Consider the following 26,726-nt stretch of genomic DNA (forward strand, 5'->3'; position numbering starts at 1 on the left):
CCCAGCTGGAATTTAAAGTTCATCAAAGAGGTAAGTAGTTACATAATCATCACCATCTGAGACACATTGAAAAAGGTAACTTGACATTAAATATCCTGTTTCACTGCAAGCTTAAAAAACAGAAGCAGGGTTCACCTCAAAGGTCAAAGCAGGTTAGAAAGACGGCCGGCTGCAGCTCTCAGTTCAAGTTGATAACTAAAGCTGCCCATCAATTAAAACTAGAATAAAAGTTCAGCAGTGTAGTTTTCATAAAAATAAATCATTACCCCACATGCTACATTATAGTTACACTTAGAGCAGTAATTCCACACCCAATGGTAAAATAAAGACAATACAAAAGATCACTGAAGTAACTGCAATTTTTAATAAACGCTATTCAAATCTTACAAAAAGGCAGATAAAGCAACAACAAACACTTCTTCCCTGTATTGTCTTATATAATACTGTCATTCTGTCTCTTGTGATGTGTGGTCTTTCCATAGCATGAGCTAATAGAAGGCCATTTGACCTGTGTTTCCTAAAGGACTGGTTCAAAACACTGGCTTTAAAAGACCAGTTATTACCGTCAACCAGCTGTATATATAGGCCCCTTTAGATGGGTAATTGCAGAGTTTACTGTGCATAGCTGTAAAACCAGCACAAATACTGTATTTGCTAGTGACAAGATATAAAGATCCTTTTACCAACCAAAATAGCACTGTCAAGTCACTGTAAAGTGACTTTAAAAATCTTTCTGAAGAATATGCATAGCTTACAAGAGGCAACCATTGGCAGAGGGTAGTGTAACTAACTGATCACAAAAGTGTAATTTGAAAAAGAAAAAATAACATGTATAGCAAAAGCACAGTTTCACTAACAAAATATGCTGTTTGTTTCACTTAGTTTTATTTTTATAATTTATTTACGCAAATAAAATCAAAATAAGCAAATAGCTGAAATGATATCAGGCATGTTTTCTGAAGTATTAAATAATGGTACCAGAGAGCATTTAAACTAAACATGACATAACTTAATATGTACAGAGGAGTCAAGAAACAGCACACAAGGCCAAAGTGTCCTAAACCTGAACAAACTGTATCCTCTTGAGGCAGAGAAGGGACTTGTAGTCAGAGACGAGGAGGATTGTGGGCAGTGTTAAAGGGGTGATGATATAATGTAGTGAGTACTACAGAAGCAAGTTTGGTTGAGGAGTAGTAGTTGGTAGTAGTAGTAACGCCAGGGAAATATGGAGGTTGGGGAGAGAGGAGTGTGAGAAAGCCCGAAGCTGCCAAAAAAACAGCTGGACGTTAAAAATCAAAGGCACTGAGGAAGGACACAAGACAGGAACAGGAAGCCCTGGACAGGAAGCGCATCATCAGTGAGTCAATAGCTTAAGCCGCGTGATCCAACTGACCAGTAGTGAGCGTTCTGCTGTCGTGCGCTTGGAGACGGGGGCTATGGGGGCCTTCTTCATGTCCTCCTGGTAAGGGATGGTAGCGCTGTTGTGGAGGTCTGAGTTGGAGTAGTAACGGCTGCCCCGGATGTGATCCACTCTGACCAGGTGACGTTCCCCCGCAGGCCTGTAGGGGGGGGACACTGAGGGCACCTCCTCTGCTATGGTGGGAATCCTCTCATTGCTCAAGTATCTGTACAGCAGGTCTTCACCTAAAACAAAGACACAATGACAAGTTTATGAATATACTATACTGATAGCATCCTTGTCAAACCACAGAGGATGGCAGCATGTGTGTACATACCTTTCCTTCCCTGTGCCCAGGGCTTGGCGTAGGGATCTACCACTCCAACACAAGTATCCGCTGGCATGGACAGAGGCCGGGGCTTTCCTAGAAGTAAAAAATAATGAATATTCACGAATGATGTTATTTTATGACTATTTATTTAATATCCATCAGCGGAATATTCATAAGATACCCTGATGAGAAAATACTGACCACGCGAAGGCTTGTGCTCTCTCATTCTGGGCTGTATCACATTAGCCGTGATGGGACAGCCGATGCTTAGCTTGTCATAATCTGCGATGGTGCAGCGTCTCCTGCTCTCCTGGTCCAGAAAGGAGTTGGGTGACTCAGAGCCCTTTGGTCTTTTACTAATGCTGGAGAAGGAGTCTGTTCTCCCCTCTCTGCAGGGAGAAACACATGCTCATTTATTTATGTTGCGAGCCTCGGTGTAAAGTCAATTAAATAAATATGACAAGGCGTCTAATTTCTTTTTAGAAATTCAGTTCTCTAGCATTTTAAGTGAAGTGGTCACGTTCCATCATCTTCCTGGAGGTGGAAGATGAAGCAGCTGTTGCATAAGGACTCTGGTGGTACTGGTGGGAGCAGAGTGGGCAAGCAGAACAGAATGTACAGTAGGAGGGGAATGAAGTAAGGCAATCACGGGCCCAGGACACACTCATTATCCACCAGCCTCAAAGGTCTGGGTGAGGAGGTGTAGCAAAGGTTGACTGGATTGTTTACTGAGGGGTGGAGGTTGGCCTCCTTCATTCTTATCATTAGTTCTTAAAGTTGTTTCGTAGCTTATATTTAGTGCTTTAATTTTTATAACCCAACTCATTGAATAAAACTTCATCTCCTTTAATAAGCTCTGCAAATGAAATGGGACAGCTCACCGTGGGGTGTATGGTACTGGAGGGGGAGGGGGGATGTACAAGTCCAGGATAGCTGGCTTCTCTTTTTTGGTTGTTCCGTTAGCTGAGCCGCAGGGAGACTGGGCTCTGATCAAGGAGGAATTGTTCTGGAAAACACAGCGTCATTAATAAGTCAAAACGTTCAACATCACATACAATAAAGAATCAGTGATTGAGGGTTTTCTGTTATCTTAGTTATGCTTCTGTATATAGATACATATTTGAGTTTCCTGTTGAGAACAAATTCAAATCAAATTAAGTCACTGCTTGCCGTTTTCTACAGTGTGAATATAATATAAATATGACTTGCTGGCAAATGGGAGGAGTTCACCAGCAGTGGTGAGACATTCAAGTGCTTGTGTGTGTCTCCCCCCCGAGTATAAACCTTCTTGTTTGAGGTACGGAAAGATTGTAAGTGAAGTCCAAAATAGCTTGTGAGACATGTACTTAAAACTGCACTCATTTACCGCAGTTATGTTTCCCAACACTCAACGACACTGTGCCCTTAACTCAGCGGACCACTCTTCTTCCCTGTCTCATTCTCATTCCTCATCAGACCGAAATGATACATCAGATAGTACAGTGCAGTAGATGTCATATATTAATGACAAACTAAACATCTGATCTGGGATCTTATGAATCATTCCCTCCTTGTCTACTCCAAATAGTTCTCTTGTGTACAAATTATATAGTATTACAAAGCCAGCACCATTCAATCTTGAATCATGGTGTGTGATTTGTCTCTGTTTTGCCTTCTGGGGCGTTATTATCACAGATAAACTGAGATGGTTAACTGTGATACCTCGTTCTACTTGTTAAAACAAGATGCTGGTGGACATGTTGACATTGGCCACCCTTCTGCTGAGAGGCTCTTTGTTGTTGTTGAGAAACCCACTCTTATCTGATATCCTCTCATCTTGCTTTCTGAGGCTATAAAACCAAAAACACGCATGCTACGCATGATAAGACAATGCCAGAGCCTGAATTTTGGTAGTCTAAGCTTACAATGATCTTATTGTCTCCCTGTCAAAGGGGACTCAGGTGCGGAGACGTGGTTAAAAGCTAAGCCAAGCCTAATGTGTCCACATGAGGGAGAACGGCAAATTGGATTACAGTCACATAATCGTATTAGCACAATATTTATCAGCTACCCCTGGGTCTTCTTTGAACAATAGACATTTGGGGTGTTTTCTCTTGAAAATAGTAACAGTAAACACAAATAACACTGAGTGCTATTGTCTTCTTTAGATGGCAACATCTGGAGCGTTTGTTTCTAATAAACCAGATACAATCTAACCAGACTCAAACACTATACACTGGCAGCTTTATCTCCCAGACTGAATGACATCATCAGACAGAGTTTGTTTGCCTCTGATACTGCGTCTGACGAAAACCTCAATGTTGTATTCAACTGAGCCAGTAGCACTTTCAGGGTGGCTCCGGGACACTTGTCCAAACTTGTTGTTTTGGAACCAACAACCTGAAAATCTGATAATTGGTTGACAATGACACAGGCTTTTGTTGACTTTCAAGGATGAAAGGAGCAAGAGTGTGTGCTTGTGGGCATGTGTGTGTGTACCTGAGGTACAGGGGGCTTCCAGCGCATGTTCTTGAGCGGGGCGGGGGTGAAACCTGTTGTGCCAGTGGGCCTCTTCTTGAGGAGGAGAACCACACCTTTGGGGTCCTCCCTCAGTTTGACAACCAGGTTTTTCAGCTGCCAGCCCACCTGGTTAACAGGACGTGAACACACACAGACATATACACAGTCAATTTCAATAATATTTATTGCGTGTGTGCACTATGTGTGTTCAAATATGTAGATAGGGTATCTAAAAAAAGTGGAGGTTCTCACCACTGTCTGCTGGTTAACCTGGATCACCTCATCACCTGCATGGATCTTCCTGGTCAGGTCTGCAGGTGACTAAAAGAGCAAACATGCACTTATAAGGTCAAAAACAATGTTTATACATCAATGAACCTGCTGCCAACACAAAACTGATTATCATAAATTAGAAGCTACTTTGTGCCTGATTACAACTGTTTCCGCGTTTGCATTCCCATTCAAAGAGCAAATATCTGAAGAACAAACACTCCAAGTTCAAAATCGTGAGAAAATCCACACGACTCTCTGTTGATGAATATCAGTTCCATTGTTTTTCATGTCACACAGATGTCAAACAAGATTAACTAGTCATTAATGCTGATGATTCAGGTCCTGATTCACAATTAAGGACCGGAGGCGAGAGGATCCAACCGTGGCAGTGATGCTGCTGCATTAGTCACTGACTGGTTGTCTCAGTGTGGGGGGGTGTGAGGTGGTGGTGGGGGCATAGGACTTCTTTTTGTGGATGCTGTTTGTGATATGTAGTGGTTACTGGAGTTCAGAAACAAACAATTCCCTTTACAGATGAGTAGTTCTTCACTCCCTCAGATACAGTAACTCAGTGTGCCCTCAATTTAGGAGGAGGAGAATGAAAAGGAAGATGATGAGGAGGACGAGGAGGATGAGAGTGAAGGGTTTAAAAAAAAAAAAAAAAGTGAGAGTTGACCATATGCATGAGACATTAAAATAGCAACACAAATTAGCAGTAAATGCTTTATTCGGTGATAAGACTCTGATTAAATAAATTCAGGCATGGAAAGGGTCTGAATGTATTCTTGTGGTAAACATTTTGTTATACTTACATGCTCTGTGGTTCCCGTGATGACATGTAACCCATCGTAAGTAGACTTGATGTACATCCCCTGGGCAAAAAAAAAACAAAAAAAAAAACAAAACACACGACAACCTTATGGTCAAAATCCAATATTCCCAGAGGGAGACGATTGTATGACAGAGATATGAGGGTCACAATTTGACACACATTGCATGCATTCCTGGTCAGAGACAGCAAGTTTAGGATTGAAAAAAAAAAAAAAAAAAAAAAAGAGAAATCCCAGCATTCCTTACCAAACCCTCTCCAGGCTTGATATTGGTCAGCTGGACTTCTTCCAAGCAGGCCGACTGGCTCATCAGGGGGTCAGAGGTGGTTCTCACGGTCTGATCACAGATGCTGTTCAAAATCTTCGACTGCAGAGGAAAAGGAAAAACAAAATGCATCCATGAATAAAAGAGGAAGCACAAGACTCCAGCAAACTTTTGATTATAAGTGAAGTGTGAAATCCTCTAATGGTGTATGGTGCCCTTGATAACCAGTAGAGGTATTGTGTGCTTTACATGTTTGAACAAGTCAGGTTACACTACTACTTACCTTATCTTTCATCAGTTTGTTGTCTTACTACCTGTGTACATGGCTCTGTGTTTGTATATTTGTGTTTAGTGTAAGGCTTAATGGGCTAAAAGGGACCATTAGTGTGCTATTAACTAGATGTACCTGTGCACACACAACACTGAAATCAGTCCTGTGCACACACCCCTTCCCTCTGCTTTGTCCCTTGCTTGTTTTAGGACACAAACTGTAATTTGTCATAATTAGAGGGGTCTTTTCTGTGGCACATTGTGTACATTTTATGCGGAAGAACTCAGAAAATGGGGGAAATTAAGATGCAGCACAGGCTGGGAACAAAGAAAAGATCAAGACAATGCAAAACCTTACAAAGACAGCATCAGCTCTACTGTTGACTTGTCTGAGAGAGAGAGACAGAGTGCTAGAGGAAGCCCACTGTTAGCCTAAGGAGTCTGGAGAGTGTTAGCAACAGGAAACACTGATTGATGGCCGGGGTGTGTTAGTGCCGCCTCCTCCACTGGCAATCCTATAGACCTGTCTGCACTATTCACCCAGAAAACTGACCTTACTGCTGAGAGCATGTCACACAATCTCTATGTAAAAAGACATTTACCCAAAAAAAAGAAAAAAGAAAAAAAAGATCCTTTTCCCTTATACAGGAAATCCTGGGTCCTCTTTAGTTTACATTTTAGGGAAACAAAGAGAAGAGATAAAGTTTACTTACAACTTCGAGGATCTTCTCTTCCATCTCGTAAACACTGCAGTCCTGTATCAGAGAAGGCAGTGATGACAGATTAGACATGTGAGCAGTAAACAACAGTGAAGAGGAAGAGGTTATTCAATGGCTAGAGAGAGAAAAAGTATAGGGGTTGGGAAAATACGATATAATCAGCATTCCCGATATAGAACTGAGAAAAATGGAGAGGAGCCACAAATAAACAGCTTTTAGTTTCAAATGACCTCTTTGCCTAAATTCTGGGGATGCTATAATTGCATAATGCCCTGTGTGTTTCAGAAAACTATATTGGAACCTAAAGACCATATGAACACTCATCATATAGTGATAATGTGCAGATGACGTGGTGAGAGAAAATGTGTAATGACATTCAGAAAGCCCTCATGCAAATAGTGCTTTAGTTTCCTGGGAGGCAGGGGTCTCTTCAAGTCAGACAAGACACAGTAGCTGTGATCTTGATGATTTGGGGGAGAGAAGCGCTGATAAAATGTGCAAGGTCAGCTGGATACTGAGTACTATCCTCAACTCAGGACGGGTAGACTGCAGCTGGACTGGACACAGCTGAGGCAACAGCCTCCTCTGACAACTGTGTTGTTGGTGGTGAGAGGGCCCGTGGTTAGGAAAGGGGGGTTCACAGTGTGTTATTTGTTGGGGGAGGGGAGGGGCTCTATGCTGGGAATGCCCCAAGGGAAGCCATCCATCAAAACACAGGTGAAATGCTTCTGTCAAAACCAGAGAGCACAGAAAGCCCTCGCAAGCCACAAGCCTTTGTCAAAGCAAAATAAAGGGAGACTGGTGTTGTGGCCCTCATAGTATTAGTGACATGCATAGGCATGTGCCATGTACAAAGCCTGCTCTGTTGCTCTTTATAAATCCATTGTGCAGGCAGCAAATGGGGGGTCGAGCAAGTTTTTCCATATTTCCATAGCGTGCACATTCCACTGGGCTAAAGGCGAGCGTCTGTTTTCAAATGCATTTGGCTTGTCATGCTGTTGGTTTGTTTGCATGGACAAGGTTTGCATGACAGTCTGTGGCCATGAGCGATGGCTTCCTATCAAGACAGAGTCCACCCTATGTTTCCTAAGAAGTTTTGCTTAAAGTACCACATCTCCCTTACTTTGGGGAAAAATGAAAACCCAACATAAACAATAAGTAGGAAACAGGACAATTATAATAGGTTTCATTTGACATACATTGGTCCCAAAATTATGTTTCCATAAAATATATTTTCTGAAGTCAGCCAAGAACACGTGGTGGTTTCAGAAAGAATTTGGCTATGCTTGCATAAACATGCAACTGCATACTTCTTTTACAGACTGGACCATGTTTGGATGACTACACTGTTGACTGAGCCAAGAGGGATGAGCTAAAAATACATATTTTGATGTTTAGAGGTCATGAAACAGAACAGTACCATTATGTGCTGTAGACATGGCTTGGCACATTTCCCATCAAGCTTTAACATTTACAGAATATTTCTCTCCTGGTTTCATAGTACCATCAAATCATGTGAAAACAATATCACAGATAATCCCTCTAAGATCTGTTTGTGATATCCAAAATAATCCCATATCTTTGCAAAAACCAAAGTCCTTCTAGTAGACAGGAGCCAGATCATAACTAAGCACTGAGAGAGGCTGAGGGACAATTCCCTGGGTGTACTGATCCTGCACGTTATGGACTTGATCCCACAGCCGGTGTGGATCAGATGACTCTCTGTGTGCAGCTCTCCGGGCCTTTGATCTGCCACCAGAGCGGATTTGCATGGTCGAGCAATGAAGTGGCCGACAGAAAAGAGTGCTGGCACAGTGCGGGAACCTGGAGAGTAGCTGCCTTTACACTGGAGTGAAATAAAGGACGTGGACTGCAATACTTAATACCTGGCCTTCCAACATCCTGTTATTCATACAGTATCAATATAGGGTGGATATATTTGTTAAAGTGCAGTGTTTGGCCTTCATAATGGAATCTCTGCCTGTTTTTCTACTAAAAATAGAGAGAAATAAACTACATATTTCATCCAAAAACTCAGGAGTGGGAAGCACGGACAAAAGACACGGGGGATCGATGAAAAATGTGTTCTTTGAAAGAGAATGACCTCCACACAGACAGGTCAGCCAAGATGGGTGATGCGTTCACAGTTTTATGGCCGTGTCCCATTGTGTTTGTACACACAGGCTTCATTCAAGCAGAACACATAAACTGTGTGATCTGAAAAGCCCTAATTCTTGGCTGAAGTTCATGAACGAGCTGGGCAAACCTCACGCTGTCCTCCCCCATCATAAAACTAATCACTGAGGCAGTCTCCTGTACAACCTATTTTAGTGGCTCATATGCTTGCGTATTATATATTTAAAAAAAAAACAAAGGTCCAAAGAAATGAAAAACAGAGCCCAGAATTTCACAGCTTGGTGTGAAAGTTCAGATTCTTAAATGATGAAGCGAGTTGGAAATAAGCCTCTCTCTCTTTTGCGTTTCTGCAGCTCTGTACAATTATAGTCAACAATGAGTAGATTTAAAACTAACAGGGGACCAACCTACACCTCCCTTCCAGCTGTTGGAGGAAACTAATCGCTCTGGTCTTACAAGACTCTTTCAGCACCTATCAGGAGTTTACTCTACACCATAACCTCTCTACTTCACATGGCAGTGTGGGAAATGTATACCCCCCCCCTCTCCTGGATGACCATGACCGAGACACCCACAGTAAATCACCAGAAGCACTGAAATCCCAGACTCTGGCGAGGAAATAGGCACTCTGGGAAAGGAATTTATTTTGATGCAATAACCCTCCAAAAACGACACCTGCAGTCTCAGCAGCCACTTTCACTGGAACTGTAAACCTAGTTGCTTATTGAGCTGCGCTTAGGACAAAACCTTTGCGAGGAAGAAATTATACATACAAACTAATGGATTTGATACTGAAGGAAAAGCCGCTCACCAGCTGCCTTTGTTTAATACATATGTATGACCAACCATGGTGGGTTGCATGAGACAGACAGAAGTAGACACCCAGTTGTGCCATGATGCAACGCTAGAGCAATTCTCTGCAGAAAGTTCTGGAGTATAGTGGATGCTTGCTGATGCTCTGTTTTAAGCGTTAGCCATCTCTCTGGCAGTCAGATAGACCTCCTCCTCATCCCTGCATTAAACCTACACACAGGAAGTGCTTTCAGACAGTTTGGTCTCTCACTGTGAGCATCTTGGAGAAGCAAAAACAGGAACCACATGGCTGAGGGAGAATGGCAGCCTGGGGAATGTTGGCAGGCACCTTTAAAAGCATGCCAGCGGGTTTTATGAAACTGGAAACACAAAAGCGACGTTTACCATTTACGTTAAACGTCCCCGCACGAAGGGGGTCTCTTTATTAGCCAGCGTGAGGAGGAAAAGATCCCAAGAAAAACATCAGCATTTGCAATAATGTGCTCAGACTGCTGGCTTTAGGTTCATGTCATGGCTGCCAGACCACATTTCCCATAACTCCCCTCTCCTACACTTTATCCTGCATGTCTGTGCCCCCGAGCTGGTATGTGCTCAGTGGAAAAAGCTATTGTGTGTGTGTGTGTGTGTGTGTGTGTTTCCTTGAGGCTAGCTACATGTGTGCTGTTGAACTAACTAGCATGCAGACCTGTTGAACTGTGGTGGTGAGCTCCAGGCACAGCTGAATGATCTTGTTCTTGGTGGCTGTGAAGTCACTGATCCCTGTAAGAGGCGTCCTGCAAGCAGACAAAGAAGGAAAGGGAGAACATTAGGGACCACTGATGGGCTGCAGAGTTCAGTTGAAGTTTGAAATGCATGACTGCACAATCTTAAATTCTATTTTTTAAGAGCAACAATGTTTGATAATAATATCCAAAGTAATCAAGTCCTTCAGTCATAAAAATGCTAAAAACAGAAAACAGTGGATGTGTATGGCTGAAGTAACTCAGTAACTTGAAGTCAGATAAAACACAGCAGACTCAGTGACCTTGCTCTGATTACTGTGTTTGGGTGACTGGCCACAGACAGACTTGGTTATAACTGCAAAATGTCACCGTTCTGGTGCCATTTTGTTTCTTCTTCTCTCCTGACTCCATCTAAAAACATATGAACTCCAAAACAGCTTCCCAAACATCAGGCCCCAAACCTCCATGCAATCACTGAAATATGTCAGTGGCCAGACTCGTCATATTAGATTAGATCTGAGTAAAACCTGCTTTATCCAGAAGCAAAGGATTCCTAAACCTTGCCTGTATACCAGAACTTGTTGCTTACCTGGTGACTAGACAACAACACATGCAGAACTGCATACAAATGTATTAATGTTATTGAAAATACACAGGTAGGTGTATTTCTATGGTATGAGACCACCAGCTGCCATAATACTAAGTCCAAGATGTTTTGTTTGTTAAGACTGTGGGATGCTGTAAAAATGCTAATATATAAATATATTAGCATTTGATATTAACATTGTTTTGAGAGACAGGTACTAAAATAAGGGGAAAATCAGTAAACAGTATTGACACATAATGATCTAAAAACTGAACAATTACTATAACATTTAATGACAACAGTGACTTTATGTTGTCATCTGGGCACTGAGTCAACATTTAGCACAGCACCATTAAAGACTGTTGTACTGCTCTCATCTCAGCATCACAACTACCATTTATAATCATGATGTCACCATACGCAAGCCTGCCACAAAAAGAGAAGCTTAATTTCAGCCAGCTAACACTTAATCCTGGCAACCTGCTTAATATGCTCTGCTTTTATGGTGTAATGTGTTTTGGAGCAGGTCATGGAGAGAGCAGAGGGGATATAGACATTCAGAAATGAACATATCTGCTTGGCCATCATGTCAAAATAAAGAATGACTTATTTCATCTGCCTGCAGTCTAGATTCAGTGCTGTATGAGGACCAAATGTCATACTCACATATTGTCAAATTATGTTTTTATGCAAAACCAGTGTGATATCTGCTTTTGTATGTAGCCAGTTTAAGCAGTGGTCTTATGGCACCCCATCTGATATCTGATCTGATTCACAGTGTGCAGGTATTTGGTGGCGATAAAGTCTTATTACCTGTCAAGCCAAGCCAGGAGGCTCTTTGCAGCTCCAATCAGCTCCACCACAGAAGTAAGGAAGTCGTTGGGTGGCTTGCGAGACATGCTGCTTTCATATGCTGGGCTTTTTCTGCGATCAGACGTGGCCATGTGGAGACTGTTGGTGGCAGCTCTCATCCTCACAACCAGATTCTTCAAGTTGTCCGTCTCTACGCCATAGTTCTGAAACAGTAGATGAATACACAACTTAAACTATGCACCACACTCACACCAATCAAACTCAAAATCAAAGCAAACAATCCTTTCACACTCTAGTCCTGGGAGGTACTTGCTTTTTTTTCCCCTCAGGAAAGCATGTTGCTTCCTGTACATTGAATGGCTCTCATCATTTTTTGACAGATGTGATTTAAATGCATTTGTCTGTGAGGACAGCATATGCATGAAATTCCCCTCAGTCTGCAGATTTGTTCGAGGGTGTACACATGCCATCACCTGATTCCTATCAAGCAGAGCAAAGTTTGCATTCTTGAGCTGGGGTTGTTTCCTGCTTTTGCATTCCTCTAGTTTATAGGTTATTCACATGCACAAAGCAGCAGAGCTCTGTGTCTTCAAGGGTCAGTAAGTACAGTACAGTACAGACCAGCTATGAACTGCACTACTGCAGGGTAGTGAGCTGCAACAGGATGCACATTTTTTCTTGGGGGGGGGGGGGTGACGTGTGTCTGAGGCTGAGTTTCACCACTTGTCAAATATTTTAAGGAGCTTGTTTTAAAGTCTTGTCAATGTTTTGATTGAGTAAATGGGTGTGTAGTGATGTGTTGCTTAAAGGTAAACAGAGGAATGGCGGCCTGGCTCTTGTCCTGGTAAATATCAACTTACATGGTGTTGCATCGCTGCCAGCGATGCTGCCATATGTGTGATATGCCAGCAGCTAAATATGCTTTGCAAGGAGTAAAAAAGTGTGTGTTTGGCAAACAACGAAGGAGATCTGCAAGTGGTTAGTGTCTACTTTTATTCCACTGCCTGTCTCCAACATGTGCTCTGAAAACATACAAATCATTTCACTCATTTTAATCCCCAAGGAATCACTGGAATAACCGGACTAGTGGAACAGTAGTTGTAGGCAGTTTTCCTCATGCCACACTCAACACATGAAATAGATGGTTGAAACATCACAAAAGAGAAGCAAACATCATCAGAGAATATATGGCAAAAAATAGGCAAAGAAGTCATTTGATGGTTTGCTTTCTCATTGAGCCCTTCACACAGTCCAAAAGTGGAACTTTGGCACACAGGCAGTGTGAGTATTTTCCAGATCAAACGTGTCTCCTGGCTTTTTCATTAGCAGGCTAATCACACAGTCACAGCAGCTCTGACTGGCCCACAGATGTCCAGTGAGCCTTTGTCCCACACTGCCAGCTGAGCTAAAACCCACGTCTGAGCAAAAATCTGTGGTTCCAATCAAATACAATATTTCATTCTCAGCAACATTTCAGGCCAAATTTACATTCTTTCAGTGCCTTTTTATAGACTTTCTGTTAATCTATAATCAAGATGGCAGAAGCTTTTTTTGTGTAGACTCTACTTGGGGCTCTTTAAAGGGAACTATATACTGATATAAGTGTCCTCAGGAGAAATGGAGGCCGGCTATCACAACACAGCACATCCTGCCCTTGCCACAGGCATTACATGGATCTGACTTGACTATAAAAGATACAACTTTCTGTAGCCTGGTAGGAGCGTGTGTGATGGTGTGAGTGTGTGTGTCTGTTGCTAGATTGTGCCATCTAAGGCTGAGTGTTACATTACACCCTAGGCAATAGTAAAATACATTTACAGCTGCTCTGCGGCCAGATGATCTGTCATATACTGTATGTTCAATGGCCGTTGGACACAGCTAATATGTGTGTGAATATCATGAGGCGCTCGTCTCTCAGTGGGCCACTAGAGTCTGAGAACAAATAAAGAAGTGTTGGGTTTCAACACTGACTCTGCAGAAGGCATCACGGCCTTCCAGTAAAATTAATTGAAATGTTCTTTCTTTGTCCCTCGACAGCAGTTTGGTCTTGAAAGATTTTAGGTGGAAGAGAATCATGAGTATAAATGCATCCTAAAGGGCTGTGGGGTTCTACATCAGGCCATTGGTCATCATGATTTAGGTCATGAAGGTGTTATGATGGTGAAATCTTTATTTTGTGCACACATGAATAAATATTTAAAATTCAAGGGCAAAAAAGAAAACAAAGATTATCAACAGGACGTGTCTGAGCTAACAGTAAACCAAAAGAGACAAAGTGGGGGGTGTCTTAAGAGTGTGGTGGATTTCGGGTGCTGGTGGCCTGTGTTTCTGTTGGTAGCAGTGACCTTGCCACAGTTACAGCTAATTGACTCGGGGGCCTCACTTCCTCCCAAGGGGCCTGTGGAAGGTTGAAGCCTCATTCTTAATAAGGAAACCCCTAACAGACATAAAACATTAAGCCGCGCTGCTTCGATCAGAGGTGAAAGGTTGCTGAGAGTCCAACATTCCTGGCTCTTAGTTCCATGGAAAAGAGAGAGAGGGTGATTGTCCAATGTGCCAAATACTTCCTTACTAAATTGCATAAGACTATGCATTGCAAAGACACACAAACAAAGTATTACAAAGAAGAAAGAAGAAAAATGACTTCAAATAACAAAAGCAAGCTGAAGCAGCACTTTGGACGCCATGTTTATGAAGCAGCTCGAGGAGAAAATTACTTGAGATTTGACTGCGTTGATGCAAGGGTTCTAGGGTGGACAAAAGTCTGGGCCTGATTACTGTGATGGTAAAAGAGGTTATGGGCCACAGGATGTACCATATGGTATATATTCTATGATGAGTACATCTATCAAAACAAAAAAGGCAACCACATGTGCCAAGTGCTTCCATGTGTCCATTCCAATGGTTTGAGGTATGGAAGATACTGTGGTCAGGTAGTGGACAGGTTGCTTAGCTGAATGAGAAACAATGGGAGAAACAGAAGTGTGTATTGTTACAGTGAAAGTTAGGTCAAAGTGAGGAGAGATATCAAATCTGTGTCTGCTTTGCTCAGGATCTAAGAAAACCCATCCCTAGCTTCAGTGTGCCGAGATGGCAGATCACTGCCAAGTCAACATGTTTTCGAGGCCTAAAATGAGTTGATGTCACCTACAGCTTTCAGATCACCATCATCACAAGACGCAGCCTTGTGTGGGAGAGAAAAGGTTCAACTTCTAAGTTTCTCCAGAGTAAAAATAACCCTGCCCCAAACGATTAATGTAAAGCTTTTTAAGAGAGCATAAAGGGAGAAATGCTGACAGTGCGACCACAATCTGGGACTTTTATGGCACAGGAAGTGATAAAACTTCAAATCGATCCCATCTGCTTGAAAACCTGGTTCTCTTTCAGTTGGAGCATAGACAGTTTTCATCGCTCTTTTTATGCTCACTAGTTGAAGGCAGATACATTTTTGTTGGCAGTTCTTCTGGAGGCTGTCATGATGGACAGTGGGTCAGCTGGTTCGCTCCCACAGTGACTAATATGAGCCACACAGGGGACGTTTAATTGAACCAAGAGAGATGGCTCAGGTGAGCAGAAGTAAGAGTGAAACTGACGTTTCTGTCATTTTGCTTAAGACACTGGAGCCTAAAAAACAAATAGAGCTTTAAAATAAATGTGTTTTGTGTGTGAAGGAGAGTTTACATCTAAGGATCAAACTGTCACTCATTGCTACATGATAACCACCATTAACTGCCTCTAATAATCTCCCACAGCTTCAAACTGCCAAATCGCGCCCAGGGCCCCTCTGACCCGATCTCTCCTCTTCTGTGACACTGCTGTTCCCCAATGTCCTCGGGCTGCTTCATGTGTTGTGGTGCCTCCACACCCCACTGAGCTTTGTGGGGGTTTTGATGAGCCCTTATGCATCGTTGCTTCCTTTAGCTGCCCAACCAGAAACTACAGGCTACAGAGTTTTTAGTGAATACGGACACTGAGAGACAGAGAGAGAGGGTGGGGGGGTGATGACCAGAATAGGCCACGCTTGTTATAAAACATTTCTGAAGATACAATACAGTCACGTCCCACAATTATGTCATGCACACACACTCAGCAGCAAAGATGTACTGACCAGAGCACAGAGCAGGTCGACAGCCTCCAGCACCAGCTCCTGGTGTCCAATCCTGGCCACGCCGAGCTCCTCCAAGTCTTGATGTGTGATCTTCAGTAGCTGCTCCCCACTGATCTTCTCCCGCTCAAAGTTGCTCACATACTGCTGCAGGCTGTCATCCAAACCTGGACACACAAGATGAAACAGGCAAAGAGAGGGGGGACTCATTAGACAAACATTAAAAACACAACCAGCCTGCTGCTTTAGAAAAGTTCAGTTCAACTGTAATTTCTTAACTTCAGCTTAACTGCTGTATCTGTTTATTTAGCATGAGTCCTCATATTGTATGTAAATGTGTATGTATTCATAGTGAAGATAAGGAACAGGTGGGACTGCTATCTGTACTGCTAGCTTGACAAACACACCATGAACAGAGTAACGGTTGAGACCTCTAAGTCTGTTAGGCTGGTTAAACAATGGATGGCTATATTTGCGTGTGTGTGGATGTGGGTGTGGGTGTGGGTGTTTCAATAAACGTGCCAGTGTCAAGGGCGTCCCCTTGCTACTATTTGGAGCTGCAATAACAAATGAGTTGGACCGTTATGCTTCCAACGGCTCTGGAACATACAATGATTCAACTCATGTGAATATACTGTGTACTGTAGTGCACTGCAACAGGCTGTTCTGAAACACTGTAGAATGAGTTATGTACAATGCATTGCAATAAACAAACTCACAAACGTGCCCTCCCTATGCACGCGTTGTGTCCCTCAGCGGACCTTCAAGTAGTGTTTAGACAACAGAGTGAAGAACGAGCCTTTGTGTGCTCATGTGTGCGTCTAGCTGTGGGTGCACAAGTAAACGCCATCTCTCTCCCCATCAAAGAGTGCACAGAGAGGGGGCAGCTGCAGCTACATGGCCCTGCGCCCTGCTCCTCTGAAAGACCTGTCAGCTGCATGACACACTCGCTCACTCCAATCATACCCCGCACACACACACACACACACACACACACACACACACACACACACACACACACACACACACACACACACACCGCAAATAATATTCCTCAGCATGATATTTGGCGGATCCTTTTACAGTTTGATATTCAAGTTGCAAAGGCTTGAATTCTTTCTTTTTTCTTTTTTTTTTTTAGGAACATGAAACTTAACAGCAGATAACAGCATCCAAATAAAATGCAGAGCATGTAGTTATAAGTGAAGACACACTGGGTGGGTTTTTTGTCACAGAGCCATTTTTGTGAATGGCACCTGGTATATCTTCATGCCTCTGAGACACTTAGTCTGTGCATTTGTTGCAGAGAGTATGCATAAGGGAAAGACAGAGATAATGTGTGTGTGGTGGTACTCAATGCTGACCTAATGGGCTGTATACATAAGAAGCACACACTATATTTACTGCCTTACATGTGTATAACCTTTGCTGATAAATATTTATTATGCATTTATTACACAATGCAAAAAAACTAACACCAAAAAATAATACAGCACATATTCTACATCCTGCTTTGAACTGCTGACAAAAAAAAAAAATCACAGAACAGATTTTCTCTATCAGCTCCTTACTATTAGTAATGGCGTCCTAACATTTTCTGCCAAAGTTAGAACAGGTTGGGTTATTTCATATTAGAGATTTCTGTCTTTTTCTGTGCTGTTCTTGTTGTTGTGAAGTGGGAGGGGCTCAGTTAGAAAAACACAACGTCACATACTCCTGCCCACCAATCAGAAGAAATCTTTAAGTTAGCTTTCAAGGTTAGCTCAAACACTTTCTTGTACAGTACATGGATGCAGCTGCTACACAATAATAACGTACTTTATCAGACTTGTAAGATGGAAAGCTTTTACTTTGAAGCAGCTGCAGAAGTTTTCCGGTAAACCTGGAATGCTAAGTCGTTATTTGATAAAAGCTTGAGCAGAAGCCAAAGAGCAGAGCCAAGTTACTTGCTTCATGATTCCTTGATATTGTGTTATTGCAGCCCTTTGTGATAGGCTGATAGGAGAAATACACATAACAATGACACTACACATCAGAATATGCTGCATTGTGTTGCCCTAGGACTCAAGCTACCTACAGAGGACTCCCTTCAAAGCCATTAAAATTCCATTATGGCACCACAGTTCACTTACAACAGCATTTTCAACCCTTGAGAAAATATATGTGAGAGCTCAAGTCATCTCCACTGAATCAAAGGGAAAATCCATCATGACTTGTTAACCATTAGCCGCCACACAAGTCAAGTCCAGTTAGGCTCATTAGATTTTTCTCATTCCTCGGCATGCTAATTCCTAGGCACGACTTCAGAGAATTTTAAGCTTAACCCCTGACTGTCCAGGAGTCTGCAGAGGAATCCACTTCGAATTGTAAGAAAGGGACTAAGTGCTGGCCTGAGCCCACACTGCTGTGAACACAAGCCAAATACAAACACTAGGCTAGTCATTTAATGCGATTAGATGAAAACAAAGACGTGGATCCAGCAGGGGCAAAGTTTCTCCTTCCTGCTGTGTTAAAAAGGCATTTCCTGTGGAACAGTGCCATCGTCCTCACCAAACAGAAGAAGAAAGTGCACAAGGGAAACTTGTGGTTCAGCTTACAATAAAACATTGCTGAGGCTTTCATTGTGTGTTTTTCTGAGCTCAGTTGTTGTAAAACCACACAGACTAGATATGGGAAAACAGTCTTGAAAGAAACAGTAGGGGAATTAATCTGCACCCACTAATTGATGGATGAAGGGCCTTTCCTTTCCTCTAGACTGTTTTCACTTTTATTCATTCATTCATTGGCAAGTGTGCCCTCCCCACATATCCTATCCCTGATCTTAGAGTTTAGAAATTTCAGGTCACTTCAGGGTCAAAACTGATCTGCATTTGCATTGAAATGGAACGACTGTGAGTGTGTTTACTTGCGTCAGAGAGAGACACCTTCCATTTTAATGGTAGCAGTGATGGAGAATAAGGGTAGATGTGTGCTACAGAGGAAATACATTACTCTCCCACTAAATTCAGGGGCCCTCACAGGAACATACCACACAGCATTCTCTCTCTCTGGACTCAACCATCGACACCTTCGGAATAAAAGAGGGGTGTCCTTACAGTGAGGCTTATAAAACATTTATTGGGCCTTGATCAATGGCTGCTGCAGTGTGTGAATGTGTGAGTGAAACTATCAATTTTCATTAAGGGTAGAGAAAGCAGTAAAGGAGATAGAGTGTCACGTTATTGTGAATTGAGAGGAGGGGGAGGCAGTAGGGAGGACTGTGTGAATGCTTTTCAAAAGCCTTCACAGGATGAAACGCTTTGGAGGAGTTTTATGGCCTCTGTGAACCACTTGGCAAATGTCCTCAAACCAGAGAAAGTGGGTGTAACTGTGTAGACACACAGCATCAATGTCAACTCCAATCACATGGCCAGTAAGCTGGAAAAGCAGTCAGTGCCCCCAAAATATAATTTTAATAACAAATTCAATAAAGGCTTCAAACTGGACTTACATTTCAGTATGAATTAGCAATTCAACACCACACTACTACATGAAAGCTTGGTGCAACATAAAAAAAAATATTCTAAAGAGTTAATTTACAACTGGAGTTGGAGTTGGCAGTTTCTTGAATCATCATGAATTATTAGAATAATATAATCAAAGTACTGTATTATTTTAATAGTTAAAAATTAAATCCACACAACTGGATCCAGAGCTGAGTCAAAAGGATCAACTTCAACTGACAGACAATGAATTGCTTTCTATTTTGAAAACTGATTTGGTCATTTATCAAGCACAATGTGAGAATTTCCTGTCTTTCAGCAGTTTTTAATCACTGTAAATTTAATATTTTAGGATTAGGAACGTGTGATGGATTATTTGGACTTTTCAAACATTTATGGTCTAAATAAATTCCAGGAATTGAAGATGTTCCTGATAAAAATGCAAAAATGTTAAAAAAAAATGCAATGATAAGAATTATCGATATTCATGAAAAACATGCTACTTGTTCCTTGGCCCAGGCCTTACAGAATAGCAACAAACTGTGGTAATTTAATATAATCAAATTGATTATTAAACAATTTCTTACATATGGTTTAAAAAGATTGCCCCAGTATGAGAGAATCTGTCAGTGTTGCTCATCAATAACCAAACAGTGCAGGAGGTGATGCCAGTGTGTCCCAGTGTGGCACCTGTTGTTCACTGTGGGGTCTTTCTTACCACCCACCATCTCCCATTCAGTAAACAGTGATTATGTGGAGAGCAGGTTACCAACCCAACTGTTTCGGTGTATGTATGCATGGTTGTACACACAGCCATATTTCTGAACAGCTGGGAAAGCAAGAACCCTAGATATTCCAAGTCTGGATGCTACAAGTGGAACTGGACACTGTTGGAGGCCTTCGAGCTCTGCAGCCTACGTAAAGGCTGTGTAAGCACACATTTTTGGCAATGTAAACAACAGAACCCTTTTCCAAATGGCTGGGCTATTCTTGTCATAATCTCAACATTTTCACATCCGTACAGAAGCACAAAAACAGCAGATTGGGTTTAATGTGGCCAAGTACATCACAGCTCAAGATCATTTTTGTGTTTGTGATGAAAGAATTCATTAAAGAGCAGCACACGGGTTTGGATGTGACATTTTACATAAGTTCAATGTTCTGTTCTTTGAAAAATGTTGATCGGTTTCGAGCAACGGTGCCTTCAATGCATCTTTTGGTTGCCAACTTTTCGTTCTCAGGGGTTTGATTACACTAGAAAAAGAGCAAACACTCTTTCACCTCCTACAGAAAGAACGAAACCAGCTCCGTCCTCTTCACCTCCCCCATCTTTCAACCCCTTCCTGTGCTCCCCATGGGAGCTGTATCCACCCTGTAACAAACACACAAACACACACACACACACACACACACACACACAGGGACACACACAGGGACACACACAAACACAAACCAATATCCCCACTGGGGTGGCCAGTGGGAAAGCTACTGGGTGTAGAATAGCAAAGCCACTGTAACTCTGCTGTCCTTATTTGTCAGCCTGGGCTGTGGACCTGTGGGGAATGGGCAGGAATTTGACTCATTGTTCTCCACTGAGCAGCTCCATTGTGGGAATTCACAGCGCTCGGGCACAATGGTCTCTGGCTAGACCAGGCAGTGTTGTAATTAGAAAGAAAGAAAAAGCTTCTCTCGGCGACTGCTAAGCTATCCTCTAATGCATGACTTCACAGGACAACAACAGAGCCTGTACACACACTGGGTAGGCCCTTCCAATGGGAACTGGGGATAGGAGTTACACAATGGTGCTCTACATCTCTCCAATCAGCATGTTGTGTTCTCATCTCTGGACAGTATAGAATCTTACAGCTTTCTATGGGCCTCTCCACTCATAAAAAGGCATTGTTTCTTACAAGCTATCAAGTTTGATGGTTGTTTTTGAATGAGCTGTTCTTTTACTGTTGCTGCTTTCCCTATTTCTATCACTCTCTGATTGCTTAACAGGCTGCGACCCCGTGTGACCCATGTTTTAATCTTATCACTGACAACAAAAGAGTGTTTCACTTCATGTACCCTAATCTGAAACACAGACAACTAGAAAATGGCAGTGACATGTCCCCAGTGGGCTTCTTAAGTGAGGAAAAAGCAGCTGAGGCCAGTCCCTCCACGGGCAGACAAAAGCAGCTCTGTCTCTCACAGGGTGATGGACGATGACTGATGAGAGAAAAGGAGGGTCAAAGTTTGCGGGGCTGTTGTGGTTGAAGCGCACCAGCAGCAACTATATGAGTGCCAGCCCCTGGGCTCAGTTAATCCTCAACTCAAGCAGCACCCGAACCCAGTCACATTGCTGAGAACCTCATCAGGTTTCCAACTTCCAAGTCTAGGTGGTGGACGGCTCAGTTAATATTGACTGGAGCAAGCTGAGAGGTGATTTCTGGGAGTGATGCAGGTCAGAGCACAGGAGGTTAAGAGAGGTATTTTGGCTGTCGCATGACATAATACATGATGACTTCTGGTCACAAGCAGATGAGAATGTAAAAGAAAAACAAAATGCAGTAAGAGAGACACTAAAAAAGAGAGAGATGAAACAGACTGCTGCAGGCACAATAGTGACTGCAAACCTGCAGCAACCAAACAGTTGTTGCTTAAGCTGAGGGCGTGGAAAGTGGAAGAGAAAAACTGGCTTTCTGGGTCACTGAGTTTCTACCTGAAACACTGTTTAGTTTTCTTCTTGTCAGACTTCCTTGACATACAGTTGGAAAAACACAGACAGACATTTGATTTATTTACAGATAGTTAAGTACAGGGATATTTAAGATCAGGTTTGTAAATAAACCTCTTCCCTTTCCTGATTAAGACTCCGTCAGTGATAGTGTGTGCAGGTAAAGCGGAGCTGGTGCCTGAGTGTTGGACAGAGGCAGAGGCTGGAGCAATAACCTCTCAGGCCAACATAAACACCCATCACTCTCCAGTCCAGTCGGCCGCCCGGCCACGCTGCATCTCATTACCACTAGCATAAACACCCACTAAAGAAAACAACAAAGACCTCAAAAATGCCTCAAACTTCCCTCTCCTCCTTCTCCTCTCAGCCCTGTTCCTGCATCCCCACCCACCACAATCTTGAGTCTTTCCTGGCCCCTCCAACGTTCATATTGTTGTGGTTCCGTCTGTTGTCAAGTATCCCAAGATAGTCACAGTCTTTTGTGTCTCGAAAAGACATAAAACAACACAAGACTGTCAGTTTTGGAATTTGGAAATGTGTTGTCTTTTCCAGTTTTAATCACAATAGGTATTAAATCATAGACTAATAAGGACATTCACTCTGTGTGGCCTGAGAGTTTCTACTGGAGATGGGATGACAGCACTGTTTGTGTGTCAACACAAAGTCTCACACACTCGCCCTGCGACAACCTATAAATCATTTCCCTAAGACAAAACTATAATTAAGGAGTTTTTGCAAAGACACAGAAATGGAAGGAAGGAGGCAAAAAGCAGAGGAACAAAAGGCAGAAACAGAAAAAGTATGAAGTAAATGACCGCTTTTAAGACATGACATCAAACCTAAACCTGGGTTCAAAGTCACAGCCACTGAGAAACAAACAGGTCACAGAAAAAAAATAGGGAACTCCATTTAGTGGTTTAAACCCGTCACATGTATGGTGTATGATCAGGGTGGCCCTACATGCTGATTACAGACCAATTTACCAGCACCATAATAGCTGCCTATGGAGACCACAATAAAGATGAACAAGGTTTTGGGGGAAGGAAATAAGCCCCACTCATTTAGCTTGCCATGGGAAAAGTGTGCTAGTAGACTAACACTGCACTAACACTGCATGTGGACATACAGTATATTGTAGCAGAGCCAAACTTAACTAAAACTTTGCATCAATTGTGTTATTATGTTGTATGACAATGCTTTATTTGGCTTTTATGAAACAGATGGACAGAAGCAAGCCTCTAATTAGACTAAAGATAGCTTCATATTGCCCCTGTGGCTCATACAGTTGAGTGTAGTACTTTCTCCGTTCCTAATGTGGATCCCCCATAAGCATCTTTGGATAAGAACCTGCTAATTGCTGCAAATCTCCCAGAGTGTAAATCCCTCCTCAAATCTTGTTAAAAAGCCTAGCTGCAAAAGTGGAGAGAAAGATTCTACTGCCAAGCCACGCAGAGGATTTACTCGATCAAAACCGACAGTGGCTCCATCAGTGACCTTGGCACAGTGGAGGTCCCTTCCTCTGCCTGGGCTGTCGACACGCAAATCTGAGATTGATCCCTGTGTTCTACCCCGGCTAAACCCAGCTGGAGCTCTTCGCTGTGGAAGCGCAAAGAAGCGACTGGTGGCCAGCCTCTCAGTCACAATGGCTGCCAACACAGAGCTGAAGAACGGTCTGGGGCTGTAAATAAAATAAGGGTTACTATAGTGACAGGAGAAGTGGGGGGTGGGGGGTGGAGATTTGGAGAAGTTGGAGGAGAATGAGGTGGAGGGAGACGGAGAGGAGGAAGGAGTGTGTGATGGCAATCCAACAATTTATAGCTGGCTTGTGTCCAGATCGGGGGAGGAGTAGACAGGGGTCAAAAAGACTGAGAACATCATTAGTGTGTCCATCCTCTCTGTACAAGACTAATAAAAACAAAGACTCACACATACACACATGAAGTGATTAGCTTTCTCCAGAAAAGAAATTCTCAATGACTCATTTCTCAAATATCACCAACAGTTGAATAAATTATGCAATGTAAAACATTACTAGGCAGCCTACAGGCCGTGGGCAGCTGGGCCTGTTCTCCCTGCTGCGAGGGCTGCGGGTGGGGGAGGGTGAGTCATCTTGCACGAAAGGTAGCGGTAAGCGACAGTGTGTGTCACCCACAGGGCAGGACAGGGCACCTATGACGCAGACACACGGACGCACAATCAGACATTCACACGCTGCATGTTGTGCTGTGCTTACTGTGTCGACTCTGGCTCTGGTGTTAAGAAATATGTCCCTACATTTGGTTTTAATGCTCTAAACCAACAATGGATTCTTCATAAAAACACACACACGTGCGTGCTAAGCTCTGTCACTACAAAAAAAAACACACATCAACCATTTGCAGGTGCGGTTTGTTTGTGCTCTTGTCGGCACTTGTGGGTCTCCCTCACAGCCATGACATTAAGAAAGGGACAGTTATGTTCCTATAAATAAATGTGCTGTTGACTGGAGAGGGTGCAACACACAAACAGAGATGAAAGGCAGGTGGGAGACTTTTCCCAGGTGTCTGCACCGACGCTAACAAAAGGGAGAATCAACAGAATCTCCCATGATTGTTCCTTCAGGGCCAGGAGCCACCACTCCCTGCTTAAACAAATTAAAAACCCGCTTTTTGCTCCAACAGTATTTGTTCAACCTATTGAGTTGACATCAAGGGAAAAAAAACTTGCTGGCGTTTTCAGCCTTGAGTGCAGATTAGCTGGGATATGACATAAGATTTGTCAAGTTTCAGCCTCTGGCAACAAAACATAGCCAGCAGATGATTTTAAGTTCAGTAAGTTGAGAGGTTTCACAAAAAATTACAATATGACAAAGCATGTCAGGGTGGATCCGTCATGGCTGACCAGTATTCTAATATGTTCCTGTGTGCTAGACCCTGTGGGAGACAATAGGCAAATAAGCAACACATGGTTGTTTTTCTTGAAGGTAGGACCAGTGGAGGGGAAGTCCAGAGGAACAGTAAGTAAAACCGTTCATCCACACAATGTGTGACTTCACTGTATTGTGCTTGTGGAATTTTCTGAGGACTCCCTGGGTGATTTTCAACTATAACCAAATGAAAATAGAAGTCTGGTACAGGTGTTTCACCTATCAGCTTTATGACCTTTCCATAATAGAGTAACATGCGCCTTTGTGTGCTGTGGAAAACCAAGGATATAAATAACCACAAAGAAAGTTTGCAGCTTCCCTTTAATCTTCCAGGTGTTTTTCTAAGTTTCCTGGTTAAAACCAAAACACTTTCATCCCTCCATCCACTCAGGGTACATGAAGCCATTCTGATGGTGGGCCTGGGGGCTCATCAGTGCACCATCAGCGATGTGAAAACACAGACTGGCCCATTACAGCTGCCATGTCTATCAGCACTCTTTAATGTAACCAGTCAACAAGTGAACACGCAAACACAAGCGCAGAGACCTACAAACAATAACAGCCTGCATTCAGTACTAATGTGATACCATCATGCAAATATAAACAGAATGGATTGTAAAAGGGAAGTCAGCGAATTGTTTTAAAGTTTAACCACAGGATTGCCGTTTAAACTGTGTGAATAGCTTGTCAGGAATTCAGTCAGTCTCTGTGGCGTACTGGGAAAATATGGACTGGTCTGGACATGTTCTGAACAAGCTCTGATCTGGCGTCTCTCCAAGTGCCCAGCTAAACCCAAAAGTGGGTAACAGTTCATAAAACTACAGACCACTTCGTAATCATAATGACATTGTACTCCATTACAGTGTAAGCTGGTGGCAGGATGAAAGAGCTTTGTGTGTATTTGGTCAGCGAAGGGGGACCGTCAATTCGACTGGGTTCAGCATTTTAAATCCGTTAAAAGCAACTGGTGGCCCCAACTGCAACAAAGGACATGTGTGACCTGTTTTGACTGCTCATTCGCAGAGCTGCTGGTTTAGTATGGTAGAAAAAAACAGCAGTTGACTGCATTCCTCTCATATTCTGTGGGTATTTGAGCATAACTGCATTAGCAGTGCTTAGATAGCAATACCAACACAGCCATACACTTCCTTTTTCGTTCTCTTCACCAGTTCTCCAGCACATTATGTGGTGCCGCAGCAATTTGAAACTTTAATATACTGGAAAATTCCGATCACATGACTGAGATGGTGAGCCCTGAGACACAATCATGACACGCAAACACATACAAACCAGTGAGCGTGGGCAGGCACACGCACTTGACATCCCTGCACGAGAGGTCATTCAGCATGTGACCCGTATTTGCACCCGCTGTGCCACCTCAGGTTGGAGCGTTTATTCCCCTGGCTTAAGAATGGCACTTCACAGGCCAATGCTCTTAGGGCAGAGCAGGGCCAAATAGCTTGGTCCAGCTAAGCTGAGATCATCAGGGAGATTTGCAATGCATATTTTAGATTTGAATGAAAAGCAAACTGGTCTAGTCCAGGTTGGCAGGGATACGAGGGGACACTTGGTCTCCTCCAGTGGCACGGTGAGAAAAACTGTTGGATATACACACAAATGCAAACTGATATTATTTTACTGATGAAAATCCCCACCCCTATAAAGTACTGTACAAATGAAGGATCATTGCTGTGTACTGTCCAAACACAACATCAAAGCTGAACACACTGTCTTGAAGCTCAAATGGATAGCAAGTTTTAACCACTACGTAAATAGTGAATAAAACATACTGACTCTTGCTTTCTCTATGTCTCCTCATCACTTGATCAGAACAGTGGCATTAACTATTGATGATTTCT

General features: G+C 42.8%; 1 protein-coding gene across 1 annotated transcript in view; it reads right to left on the reverse strand.

Annotated features, from left to right (window-relative positions):
• Positions 1 to 376: 376 nt before the first annotated feature.
• The window catches only part of cnksr3 (CNKSR family member 3), a 30,749-nt gene continuing 4,399 nt past the window's right edge, over positions 377 to 26,726 (reverse strand). The window contains exons 2-13 of the mRNA XM_022750538.1: positions 15,765 to 15,928; positions 11,657 to 11,859; positions 10,221 to 10,308; positions 6,581 to 6,622; positions 5,580 to 5,699; positions 5,315 to 5,374; positions 4,482 to 4,550; positions 4,209 to 4,355; positions 2,612 to 2,736; positions 1,932 to 2,119; positions 1,737 to 1,823; positions 377 to 1,644 (exon numbers count right to left, since the gene is read on the reverse strand). Coding sequence (XP_022606259.1) covers positions 1,355 to 1,644; positions 1,737 to 1,823; positions 1,932 to 2,119; positions 2,612 to 2,736; positions 4,209 to 4,355; positions 4,482 to 4,550; positions 5,315 to 5,374; positions 5,580 to 5,699; positions 6,581 to 6,622; positions 10,221 to 10,308; positions 11,657 to 11,859; positions 15,765 to 15,928 — 1,583 coding nt within the window. The 3' untranslated portion in view covers positions 377 to 1,354. The remainder of the gene's footprint in view (positions 1,645 to 1,736; positions 1,824 to 1,931; positions 2,120 to 2,611; positions 2,737 to 4,208; positions 4,356 to 4,481; positions 4,551 to 5,314; positions 5,375 to 5,579; positions 5,700 to 6,580; positions 6,623 to 10,220; positions 10,309 to 11,656; positions 11,860 to 15,764; positions 15,929 to 26,726) is intronic.

This window comes from Seriola dumerili, unplaced genomic scaffold (assembly GCF_002260705.1).
Source record: "Seriola dumerili isolate Sdu_G_001 unplaced genomic scaffold, Sdu_1.0 BDQW01000149.1, whole genome shotgun sequence".
Lineage (NCBI taxonomy): Eukaryota > Metazoa > Chordata > Actinopteri > Carangiformes > Carangidae > Seriola > Seriola dumerili.